This window comes from Dendrobates tinctorius, unplaced genomic scaffold, assembly GCF_039654945.1.
Source record: "Dendrobates tinctorius isolate UK_male_01 unplaced genomic scaffold, ASM3965494v1 ptg000022l, whole genome shotgun sequence".
NCBI lineage: Eukaryota > Metazoa > Chordata > Amphibia > Anura > Dendrobatidae > Dendrobates > Dendrobates tinctorius.
The window spans coordinates 83,541,968-83,554,347 of NW_027361690.1; the positions used below are offsets into that span (position 1 = coordinate 83,541,968).

Below are 12,380 nucleotides of genomic sequence, written 5' to 3' on the forward strand. Positions count from 1 at the left end.
TCTACCCAGTTCCGGCTCAGCGTGGTCACTGACCACTCCTGCTGGCGATTCTGCTGCTTCACATGAACAGAGCAGCTCCCTCTTCTTCCAGGCAGTTCTGTCAACTGGGCATGACTGCTGACATCATGCCAATTGACAGCCGGCATTTCGCAGTTAGGCAGTGAGGTGCCACCAATCAATCAGCATGACATCGGCAATCATGTCCTGTCAATAGGAAGAGAAGCAGCTGCAAGTCACAGGAAGCCGTAAAATCACCGGCAGGAGCAGTCTGTAATCGCTATGAGCCAGCAGAAATTGGAGGTGGACAGAAGAAGCAGGTAGTTGGCAACTACGTGCCTGTAAGTTCTTAGGACTATAAGGGGAAAATTAAAATGACTCTGGATAATCAATTTAAGGGTCTTATATAAATTAGAGAGAGGCCTGAACCTGCCAATTTCAGTGGGACTGGCCAACCACCTACTGTGTATGGGGGTCCGATCTCTCAACTCTTCCTCGACGTATTTCACGATAAAGAAGGCTTGCACCTATTTAATTTCAGTGTTGATCCTTTTGTTCTCCTGTGGGATAATCCATAGAGAGGTATCTGGCAGTGACTTAAGCCCCCGTCACACATAGCGATCTCGACGAGTTTTGTGATGCAACAGCGATCTCACCAGCGAGATCGCTGTGTGTGACACTTTTCAGCGATCGTCCCCCCTGCCGGGTATCGCTGATCGTGCTCGAATGGCCAGGACATTTTTTTGATGGTTGGTCTCCAGCTGGCCAGTACGCATCGCTGCGTGTGACAGGCGGGAGACTAACGAGCTGGTAACCAAGGTAAACATCGGGTTTCTAAACGCCGTGCGGCACTTAGAAACCCGATGTGTACCTTGGTTACCAGCTCCCTGCACCAGTGCGCTGGTATCTTAACGTGCACTGCGGGTAACTAAGCGATGTGCGTCGCTTGTTACCCGCGTGTCGCTGTCCTGATCGCTGGTGAAGCTGCCTGTTTGGCAGCTCACCTGCGATCATGTAGTGACACACCAGCGATTCTGACAAGTTCATATAGTTGTCGGGATCGCTGGTGAGTCGCTATGTGTGACAGGGCCCTTACTCCACTCTTCCCATTGAAAACACAAATATTTGACAGCGCATTCATATTTATGGGGAAGGCAGGAGAGATCCCATATAGCTGAACCAGCATTCAGGTTTATGGGCCCCTTTGGACAGTTGGCCCTGTGTATCTGTGTGTCGGGTAGGGATGTAACGGTAGTTAGCCATCTCCACTGAATGTAGTCTAATCCTACAATGTTGCCTCCATCTGTTCCTATATATATATATATATATATATATATATATATATATAATGTGTTTTGTATCCTACAGTTACCTCTTACCTCACCTCCTGCCGGCCAAGCCAGGCCTGGACATCCACTCACTACAGCAGACCTCTGGTAACACTGTGCAGAGGGTGTTCAAGATGAGTTTTGTTCCTGTAGGATTCTGGCAAAGATTCATTGCTCGAATGTTGATCAGTTTGTCTGAGATGGATCTTCAGGTAAGAATTCAGTTGTCTTCTAAAGTCCATGAGCAGTCAGACATTTCTTAGGCCATGTTCACATGTCCAGTAGTGCTCCATTAGAACGGATCCAGTAGCAATCCGTTGGCAAAAAAGTTGTGCAGACGCAACCTTTTTAATAACTGATCTTTGCTGGCTCTGTTTTGGTAACATTGAAGTGTAAAACACGTTTGTTAATCAGCCATCTATTTTTCTTTCATTTGTAATGCTTACTCGATCCAAAGGATTGGTGCTGGGTCCATTCTAACGGATCACTACTGGACATGTGAACATAGCCTTACTCTGCAGTCTGGGATTACAGTAAAAACTACTACTGGACACGTGAACATAGCCTTACTCTGCAGTCTGGGATTACAGTAAAAACTATCTTTTTAGAAAAGTAGACCCATGACTTGTTAACTTTCCAGTGTCCCAAACTGGACGTACACATTAAGGCCATGTGCACACGCTGCGGATTCACCTGCGGATTCTTCTCTGCGGATTCGCAGGTAAAATGACCTGTGGTTTTACCTGCGGATTGGCCTGCGGTTTTTCCCTGCAGTTTGACACCTGGACAATGGAATAGGTTGCATACCGCAGCGGAATCCGCAGAAAGAATTGACATGTCAATTCTTTCTGCGGATTCGAAACCGCAGCTTTTCCGCAGGGGAAAAAACCGCAGCATGTGCACTGCAGATTGTAAATCCCATAGACTTACATTGTACTGTACACTGTCTGCGGAACTGCTGCAGATCCGCAGAGGCCAAATCCGCTGCGGATCCGCAGCGTGTGCACATACCCTAAGTCCTCCATTCAAAATAGAAAACTGTAGGACGAAAAATCCTTCAGCCAGCAGCTATTTCTTTCTACACCCTCATACACAGGACCCTCTGCTCGGCCAAGCGCTACCATGTTCTCTAGGAGAGAGCTGCTGCTATACTCTGTTAGAGGCTGATCAATCCTTGGTGGGATTTGAGCCACTGTGCCGCCCTCTGGATCTGATATGATCCTTGACTCCAAATGTATAGATTCTTCATTATGGAGCTGCTATATGCCCTTTACCACACCCAGGAGCTAAGTGATGGACCTACGATTAATGCCTATTCCTATCTTTTAGATAGTTGTTTCAACCTTCAGTGTTAACTGATGCATTCATCTACAGCATTCCTAATAGGAGCTGGAGAAACTGGATCCTAGCTGAAAAACAATATGTAAAGAGGACCTTTCTCTGGATTTTTATTTTATGTGACTTTCTCCTCCAATTGCTGCTCCTCCACTTATTGTGAAAGACCTGTTCTTTTTCTGCGTTGCCCCTCCTCCGTAAGGCTAAGTTCACATTGGCGTTTGGGGGCTTTGCGGAGGGCTGCATACTTGCTCCGTTAAGCTCCGCATACTTCTGCATACCTATTAGTGATGAGCGAGTATACTTGTTGCTCGGGTTTCCTCGAGCATGCTTGGGTGATCTCTGAGTATTTTGGCATGCTCGGAGATTTAGTTTCTGTCGCCTCAGCTGCATGATTTATGGCTGCTGGCCAGCCTGAATACATGTGGGGATTTCCTAACAAACAGGCATTCCTCACATGTATTCAGGCTGTCTAGCAGTCACAAATCATGCAGCTGCATCGATAGAAACTAAATCTCTGAGCATGATAAAATACTCGGAGGCCACTCAAGCATGCTCGGAAAAACCCGAGCAAGGAGTATACTCGCTCATTGGGTATGCAGGACATGCGGATGTATGCGGATGCGTCGTTTTGACGCACCCTCCGACTGCACGGGAACGCAACAAGTTGCGTTTTGTGTGGACGGCGGGCGCGTCAAAACAACGCATCCTCATACATCTGCATGTCCTGCATACCCAATATTAAAATGGGTACTGTGAGAATCATGTGGGAATAGTGGATGAGGGCAGGTATATCTCGCCCAGATACCTTTCCTATGTGGCCTAGTCTGGTCAGTATCTCACCTGGTGACTAATGAATAATGGGAGGTGGATATAAAAGGATGCCAGGTGGTTGTGTGAGTGTCTCAGCCTGGGAACACAGATAGCTTGTCTGTGTGAGAGACACACGTGAGTGAAAGCAGTGCCCACTGTAACTGTGGTTTGGCTGGACGGGAGAAGCCCGCCAGTTGGTAGTTAGGTTGTACTTTGTTTAGTTAGTGCCGGACAGGCAAGGATTTGTTTTATGTTTTTTTTCTTTATGCATTGCTTTCACCGTTAATAAACCTGACCCAGTGTCAGTTATACCCGAATCCCGGCTCTGCGCCTGAGTTTCATGCTGAACACACGTGACCTTTGACTCCAGCATAGGCGATCCCGGAGTGTTTTATCACATTGTGGTGGAGAATGCGGGCATCACATTGGAAGCATGAGCATGGAGGACGTGGTGAAAGCGCTGGTACAGTCCACCGCCGTCCAGCAAGAAGCTAATCGGGTGATGATGGCCCAGCTGAAGGAGTTGGTGGACATGACAGCTACGGATCGTTCGCTTCTCCAGCAGGTGGCGCAGCGCCTGGCAAGCTTACCTGAGGTTAACCTGGAAGCAGAGTCGAGAGTGATTCACGTGAGTCGGTACTGGCAGAAGATGACGACCGAAGATGACGTTGAGGCATACCTGACCACGTTTGAACGGACGGCGGTGCGAGAAAAATGGCCACAGGCACGATGGGCCGACCTGATTGCCCCGTTTCTTTCCGGTGAGGCCCAAAAGGCTTATTATGACTTAGAACCTGAAGCTGCGCAGGACTTTGACAAACTGAAAGCCGAGATCTTGGCCCGGCTGGGAGTGACGACCGCTGTCCGTGCACAGAGAGTGCATCAATGGACTTATCAGCCAGATAAACCACCGCGGTCACAGATGTTCGACCTGATCCACGTGACGAAGAAGTGGCTACAACCCGAGGTGCTGACAGCGCCAGAGATAATCCAGAGATTCGTCATGGACAAGTACCTGAGAGCTCTCCCGCCAGCCCTGAGGAAGTGGGTAAGTCATGGAAATCCTACGACGGCAGATCAACTGGTGGATCTGGTTGAACGTTACTCTGTGGCGGAAGGACTCCGAGATGACGCTACCCCTCCTCGTTCTTCATCATCTCCACGTGGAACCGGTAAGACTGTTCCAGGGAGTAGGGGAGAAGGAAAAATCCCTAAGACAGTGGGGGAGGAAACCGGGACTGCCCGCAATGCGAGGCCGAGAGTAACGAGCTATGGTCTAAGCAAGGGGCCCGTTACGTGTTTCCGCTGCCAAGATATGGGCCACATTGCTGCGAACTGTCCGGTCACTAATGAACCCATGCAGTGCCACGTCACAGACTCTAAAAACCGCATGTCTATGGTTGCACGGGTAGTGAGTGTGAATGCCGGTCAAAAGGATGTGGAAAAACACTTGTGTGATTTAACTGTTGATGGCAAAAATGTGGTGGCATTGTTAGACCCGGGAAATGTGGTGACTCTGGTGAAGGCCAGTCAGGTGTCAGCCCCGACTGGACCATCAGACAAATTTTCTGTAACGTGTGTGCATGGAGACACCTGTTCGTACCTCATCCACGGTCATATGCATTACTACTTCCTATGGGTCTGTGCAACATAAAGTGGGACTCGTCCCTGCGTTATTGCATGGTGTTATCTTGGGCCGAGATTTTCCCCACTTCTGGCAATTTTGGGAGAATCAGTTGATGCCCTCGGGTAATAGTGTACATGATTCTTCTCCCAGGGCTCGTGTGGGTCCCGAACCCCTGGAAGAGGTCTCCCCGGAAGACTCGGGGGAACAGTCTGCTGGAAATGACCTGCAGTTCCCGTTTTCAGTCATGGCGGGTGATACGGAGGAGGCCAGGGAAGAGGAGGAGGCCGACAGCCGTCCACCTCCCCGTTTGCCGGATTTGTAAGTTCAGAAAGATGACTTCCAAAGTGAGCAAATAAAGGATCCGACCCTTTCTCAGGCTAGGACAAATGTAAAAGTGATAAATGGGGTACCCCTAGAACCTGGCTCTAGGCTGGCATATCCTTACATGGTCCTGGAGAATGATTTACTATATCTGATAGAGAAAAAGGGGGAAGACACGGTGCAACTATTAGTCGTGCCCAAACCCTACCGGCGGCAGGTGCTGGACCTGGCCCACGGACATGTGATGGGAGGTCACCTGGGTGTCCAGAAAACCACAAAAAGGATATTACACTGTTTTGTTTGGCCAGGCATGCATCACGATATTCGTGTATATTGTGAGTCTTGTCCTGACTGCCAAGCCTCGGCGCCTAAGCCCCGGTTCCGTAGCCCTTTGGTACCCCTACCTATTATTGAGGTCCCGTTTGAGAGGATTGGGATGGATTTAGTTGGGCCCCTTCCACTATCTGCACGTGGACACCAACATATTCTGGTCATCTTGGATTATGCCACTCGTTACCCGGAGGCCATCCCTTTGCGTAACACGGCCACCAAGACGATTGCCAAGGAACTGGTGCATGTGTTTAGTCGGGTCGGTATACCAAAACAGATACTCACCGACCAGGGGACTCCCTTTATGTCCAGGGTAATGAAGGAGCTCTGCCGGTTGTTACAGATCGAACCGTACGCACATCCGTGTATCACCCTCAAACAGATGGGTTGGTCGAACGGTTCAATAAAACTGAAGCAGATGCTGAGAAAGGCGATAGACAAGGATGGGAAGAACTGGGACTATTTACTTCCGTATTTGCTTTTTGCCATCAGGGAAGTGCCCCAGTCTTCCACGGGGTTCTCGCCTTTCGAGTTATTGTACGCCCGACGTCCTCGCGGACTGTTAGACGTCGCCAAAGAATCCTGGGAGGGTCAGGTCACTCCGTTTAAAACTGTGATAGATCATGTATCCCAAATTGCAGGACCGTATTGCGGCTGTTATGCCTATCGTCAAAGAACACATGATGCAGGCTCAGGGAGCCCAAAAAAGAATCTATGATAGGGGCGCCAAGATCCGTACGTTTGCACCCGGAGATAGGGTGTTGATCCTAGTCCCCACGGTGGACAGTAAGTTCCTAGCAAAGTGGCAGGGCCCCTTTGAGATTAAGGAAAGAGTTGGTGAAGTAAACTACAAAGTATACCAGGCAGGTAAACGGAAACCTCAACAGGTTTATCATGTAAATCTGATAAAACCCTGGAAAGATCGGTCTGCCTTGTCAGCGGAGCTGGCCAGTCCCGTCTGCTCGCATACCGTACTGGAGGTACAGGTTGCAGAGACTCTCGGAGTGGCAAAAGACTGAGGTCAGGCAGTTTCTACTTCACAACCAAAAGTTTTTCTCAGAAAAACCCGGGCAGACTACGCTAATGAAACATGACATCGTAACGGAACCTGGTGTCACTGTTCACGTGAAACCCTACAGAATTCCGGAAGCGCGCCGTGAAGCCGTTTCCCGAGAAGTGAAGGCAATGTTAGAGTTAGGTGTCATTGAGGAATCGCACAGTGCTTGGTCCAGCCCGATTGTGTTAATTCCTAAACCGAACGGCACAATCCGGTTCTGCAATGACTTCAGGAAACTGAATGCGGTCTCAAAATTTGATGCCTACTCTATGCCCCGGGTCGACGAGTTAATAGATCGGTTAGGAAAAGTCCGGTATATTACGACCCTAGATCTAACAAAGGGGTATTGGCAGACCCTCTGGCGGAGGCTGCCAGAGAAAAGACGGCATTTGCTACGCCGGAAGGTCTATTTCAGTATGTGTATATGTCGTTTGGACTGCACGGAGCACCGGCGACCTTCCAGAGACTGATGGATCGAGTCCTGAGGCCACATAGGCAGTACGCTTCGGCCTTTTTGGATGACAGTCATTTACAGCTTGGACTGGGAGACTCATCTCCAGAAAGTACAAGCTGTGATTGACGACCTGTGGGAGGCAGGTCTAACCGCAAACCCCAAGAAATGTCACATCGGGCTAGAAGAAGCCCGGTATTTGGGGTATGTAATTGGGAGGGGTGTTGTTAAACCCCAGGTTGATAAGATTCAAGCGGTTCAGGACTGGCCGCAACCTGTCAACAAGAAGCAGGTGCAAGCCTTTCTGGGGATCGCCGGCTATTCTCGCTGGTTCATACCCAATTTTGCACCCATCGCTACCCCCTGACGGATCTTACCAAAGGGAAAGACTCCGTCATGATTAAATGGATTTTAGCGGCTGAAGAAGCCTTCCATAGCCTAAAACGGGCACTTTGCTCTCAACCCGTACTGGTGACTCCGGACTTCCGTAGCGAGTTTGTGGTACAAACGGATGCCTCTGATACCGGTATCGGGGCCGTACAGTCACAAGTGAGGGACGGAGTGGAACACCCAGTCCTCTATCTCAGCAGGAAGCTGAATAAACATGAGCAAAAGTATGCGGTAGTGGAAAAAGAGTGCCTAGCCATTAAGTGGGCTCTAGAGGCCCTCAAATATTACCTGGTGGGCAGAAAGTTCAGGCTGATCACTGACCATGCCCCTCTCAAGTGGATGCACTTGCACAAGGAACGGAATAGCCGGGTGACCCGGTGGTTCCTTGCCCTGCAGGCCTACACTTTTACGGTGGAGCACCGCCCAGGGGTACAGATGGGGAGTGCAGATGCCCTGTCCCGAGTGCACTGTTTGGCGGGTGTCATTGCTCGACCGGAGTAGTCTGAGCAGAGGGGGGGGATATGTGAGAATCATGTGGGAATAGTGGATGAGGGCAGGTATATCTCACCCAGATACCCTTTCCTATGTGGCCTAGTCTGGTCAGTATCTCACCTGGTGACTAATGAATAATGGGAGGTGGATATAAAAGGATGCCAGGTGGTTGTGTGAGTGCCTCAGCCTGGGAACACAGAGAGCCTGTCTGTGTGAGAGACACACGTGAGTGAAAGCAGTGCCCACTGTAACTGTGGTTTGGCTGGACGGGAGAAGCCTGCCAGTTGGTAGTTAGGTTGTACTTTGTTTAGTTAGTGCCGGACAGGCAAGGATTTGTTTTATGTTTTATTTCCTTTATGCACTGCTTTCACCGTTAATAAACCTGACCCAGTGTCAGTTATATCCGAATCCCAGCTCTGCGCCTGAGTTTCATGCTGAACACACGTGACCTTTGACCCCAGCAAAGACGATCCCGGAGTGTTTTATCACAGTACGCAGGATGTGTGCGGAAGTAGACGGAGCTTAACAGAGGAAGTACGCAACCCTCCGCAAAGCCCCCGAACGCTAATGTGAACTTAGCCTTAGAGTTACAGCCCCCTCGTAATAATGGTGCAAATATTCCTTTCAACCAACTGGGCGTATACCTTAGAACTTCTCTGTGGGCTTTTGCGTTTTCTCTTCTGATGCTAGCCAATCAAAACACGGCCCCACTCACCGAGAAATTGTATGGAATACGCCCAGTTGGTTGAAGGGGAAATATCATTCTTTATTTCCAGGGGACATAACTTTTGGAATGGAGGGCTGAAGCAGAAAGAGCTTTTCCAAAATCAGTGAAGCAGCGGCAATTGGAGGCAGTACTGTGCTTAAATAAATAAAAAATATATCCAGTGAAAGGTCCTCTTCAGAGATGGAAATAAAATGTGTGATTTAGTGTCCAGTCATCTCATTGGCTCCTAATACTTTACATTTTCATTTACTTTTCTTTTACCAGCTGTTTGAGAACAAAAAAAATATAAGGCCGCGCAATAGGAAGTCAGCAGTGTACAGCTTCACTGGCACCCAGCGAAACCGGTGCAGCACCTTCCGGGTCAAGCGGAACCAGACCATCTACTGGCAGGAGGGGCTGATGGTCACTTTTGAGGGTGGCTACTTGAGGTAGGGAGCAACCACCACTACAAAGAAGGCAACATTACTTATCCCATCAGCAGTACTAGTGAAACGTTACAAATCACTTTAATTGTGCCTCTTTAGCGTGGAATCTTCTGATGTTAACTGGAAGAAGAAGAAGAGCGGAGGCATAAAGATTATTTGCCAGTCAGAAGTCAGAGACTTCTCTGCTATGGCCTTCATCACAGACCATGTCAACTCCCTGATTGACCAGTGGTTTCCAGGTATTTTTTCTTTTTGAGTAATGAAAGAAATGGCAGTATTTATAATATACATTTATGGTATAAATGTAGCAGGGTTTTGTTTGCCTTTATTCTTTTTTGCATCTGTTGGAAATATATTTCATATGGAAGCCTCCAACGTATGGCGGTGTACAGGCATATAGTGGCATACAACTCTGTTTTATATTTCATCGGCTGACAGCCGCCTTGTACTTTTCAGCCCTGACTGCTACAGAAAGTGATGGGAGCCTTTTGATGGAGCAATATGTTCCCTGCAACTCCTGCGCTTCTCTACCGCATCATCAAGAAGATGAAAAAGATGTGAAAGAACCTTATTACTTCAACATGGAGGACTGCGTGCTGGCTGCTGTAGACAAGGACTATCTCGAGTGCCCCAATCACCCCGAAGACCCTGCTCCTCTGCAGGAACTTGTCCCTGAGATTTTTATGACAGATTTTCCATCCAGGTAAAACTGCACATTTCAAAATGTAAGTTTGCATCATGACAAAGACTAAGAATTGCGCCATGGGCCTCTTTTGCCTTGTATCATGATTGGGAACATATAGGTGTTTGCTTATCTGCCATTTATGCTTGTGCTGTTTGTGTGCTACTTTAGGCTGTTTCTTGATATTGGGGGTCTGGAGTACTCAGAAGACAACACGAATATTCTGGGACAAGGGGGAAGCGGGACCATTATTTACAGAGCTGTATACAAATGCAAGCCAGTGGCATTGAAGGTGTTTCAGATTAAGAAGCATCGGACGTCTGCTGAGGTCATCAGAGGTGCGTAATATCCACTCTTAATTCTAAACCATCAGTACTCGAAATCTGCTCTTTTCTAGGAGCAAAGATTGTCTTGTATAAGGTTGGCTACATTTGTTTGTTCAGTTCACTGAAGCGTGCATGGCGTTTTCCTAATATGAGGAACTCATGTGGTCGTCAGCATTCAGCTCAACTTCTATACCTTCTCACACAGATACAATGTTCAAGCACTTGCAGGCTATGGATGCTATGAGAAACTTTTCCGAATTTCGTCAGGAGGCCAGCATGCTTCACTCCCTTCAGCACCCCTGCATAGTGTCCCTGATTGGCATCAGCATCCACCCTCTGTGCTTTGCCCTGGAGCTGGCTCCATTAGGCAGTCTGAACACTGTCCTAACCGGAAATAGCCAAGGTAACGTCCGACTTAACACATCCATCAGAATTGTAACACATCTGTAGTGTAAAGGTACTGTCACACTAAGCGATATCACTAGCAATATCGCTATAACTTGTGACGTTATAGCGATATTGCTAGCGATATCGCTGTGTCTGATACTTACCTACGACCCGCTCCCCCGCTGGTTATCGCTGATTGCGCGAGAACGTCCAGAACTGTTTCTCGTCGTCAGCTTCCTGTGCAGAGACGAGCGTGGAGCCGGGCGGGAGGACGCAGGATCGCCTAGTGTGACAGGTAAGTAGCGACCCCCGTCCCCAGCGATGTCGCTGGTGAGATCTGCCTGTGTGGCAGCTCACTAGCGACCACTTAGCGATGTACCAGCAATCCTGACCGCGTCATATCGCTGGTCGGGATCGCCGGTACATCGCTAAGTGTGACAGTACCTTTAAGAAGGATATTGTATCAGAAAAGCCTACGCTCTCGTGACTGACCCTTACTACAGGGTATGTGATGTATTATCAGTCTGCAAGATTTTTTTCTTCAACAGAAAGGTTGTCTGACAGCTAGCCCTCTTCTACCGAAGCATGCACAAACCACAATCGGCCATGATTACTTTAAACAGGTTTTCTCCTTCGTCTCATTGGGGGACACAGATACTGTGGGTGTATGCTTCTGCCGCTAGGAGGCTGACACTAAGTGAAAAAAAGGTTAGCTCCTCCTCCGCAGTATACACCCTCGCCCCTATTGCGGGCGGAAATCAGTTTTTTGCTTAGTGTCCTATGGAGGCACACACAGTCTGGATCTCTCCAGTCTATTTTTTTCTAGTTTACTATGAAGATGAGACAGGGGCGACGGATCCTATTGAAAGGGTCCGATCTCCCCAAACCATCAACGGGCGAGCACGCGTTGAGTATCGTCTCCGCGTATACTTTCCCGCACCGAGGGACATATCTGGGACTTTTCCCCAGACTTCTATTTTTGTTTGTTATTTTATGAAGATGAGACAGGGGCAACGCATCCTATTGAAAGGATCCGATTTCCCCAAACTATCAACGGGCGAGCACGTGCGAGTATCCCTCCACGTATCCTTTCCCGCACCGAGGGACATATCTGGGACTTCTTCCCCAGACTTCTATTTTTGTTTATTATTTTATGAAGATGAGACAGGGGCAACGCATCCTATTAAAAGGATCCGATTTCCCCAAACCATCAACGGGCGAGCACGTGCGAGTGTCCCTCCATGTATCCTTTCCCGCGACGTGGGACATTATGCCAGACTTAGCCCTGTCCACCCCTAGGTATTGAAACCATGGGCTTGCACAGAGGCACAAGACTAGTCTGTGCGGCCCCCACTGCTCCACCAACGCTAGATGCCGGTGCTGCAAGGTGGCGGACGGTCCCTCTCCTCACCCCCTGAAGGGGTTAGATGGTACCGCGCCTGCAGGGGCCGCCCTCACTCCAGGCAGACCCGGGGGAAACAAATCCACACGGTGTCGCCCAGTCCATCCGGTGCCTTTGGCATCCGTAAGATCTGCTTCTCGCTCCCCGTCACCAGTGGTTGATAGCGAGCAGACCTCAGATTGCGACTCAGACGAGCCCATTGACCTGGACACTCCAGAGTCACGTGAAACGGTGGACAGCCTCATAGAAGCCATCAATCAGACCCTGGGGATTGAGGATGATACCGCAGC

At 49.0% G+C, this 12,380-nt stretch overlaps 1 protein-coding gene across 3 annotated transcripts in view; it reads left to right on the forward strand.

Moving 5' to 3' along the window:
* Positions 1–12,380, forward strand: part of LRRK1 (leucine rich repeat kinase 1) — a 147,578-nt gene that overhangs the window by 97,460 nt on the left and 37,738 nt on the right. For all 3 annotated transcript variants that reach the window (XM_073568825.1, XM_073568823.1, XM_073568824.1), the window contains 6 exons: positions 1,366–1,537; positions 9,133–9,296; positions 9,393–9,532; positions 9,750–9,996; positions 10,147–10,313; positions 10,507–10,704. In XM_073568825.1, coding sequence (XP_073424926.1) covers positions 1,366–1,537; positions 9,133–9,296; positions 9,393–9,532; positions 9,750–9,996; positions 10,147–10,313; positions 10,507–10,704 — 1,088 coding nt within the window. The remainder of the gene's footprint in view (positions 1–1,365; positions 1,538–9,132; positions 9,297–9,392; positions 9,533–9,749; positions 9,997–10,146; positions 10,314–10,506; positions 10,705–12,380) is intronic.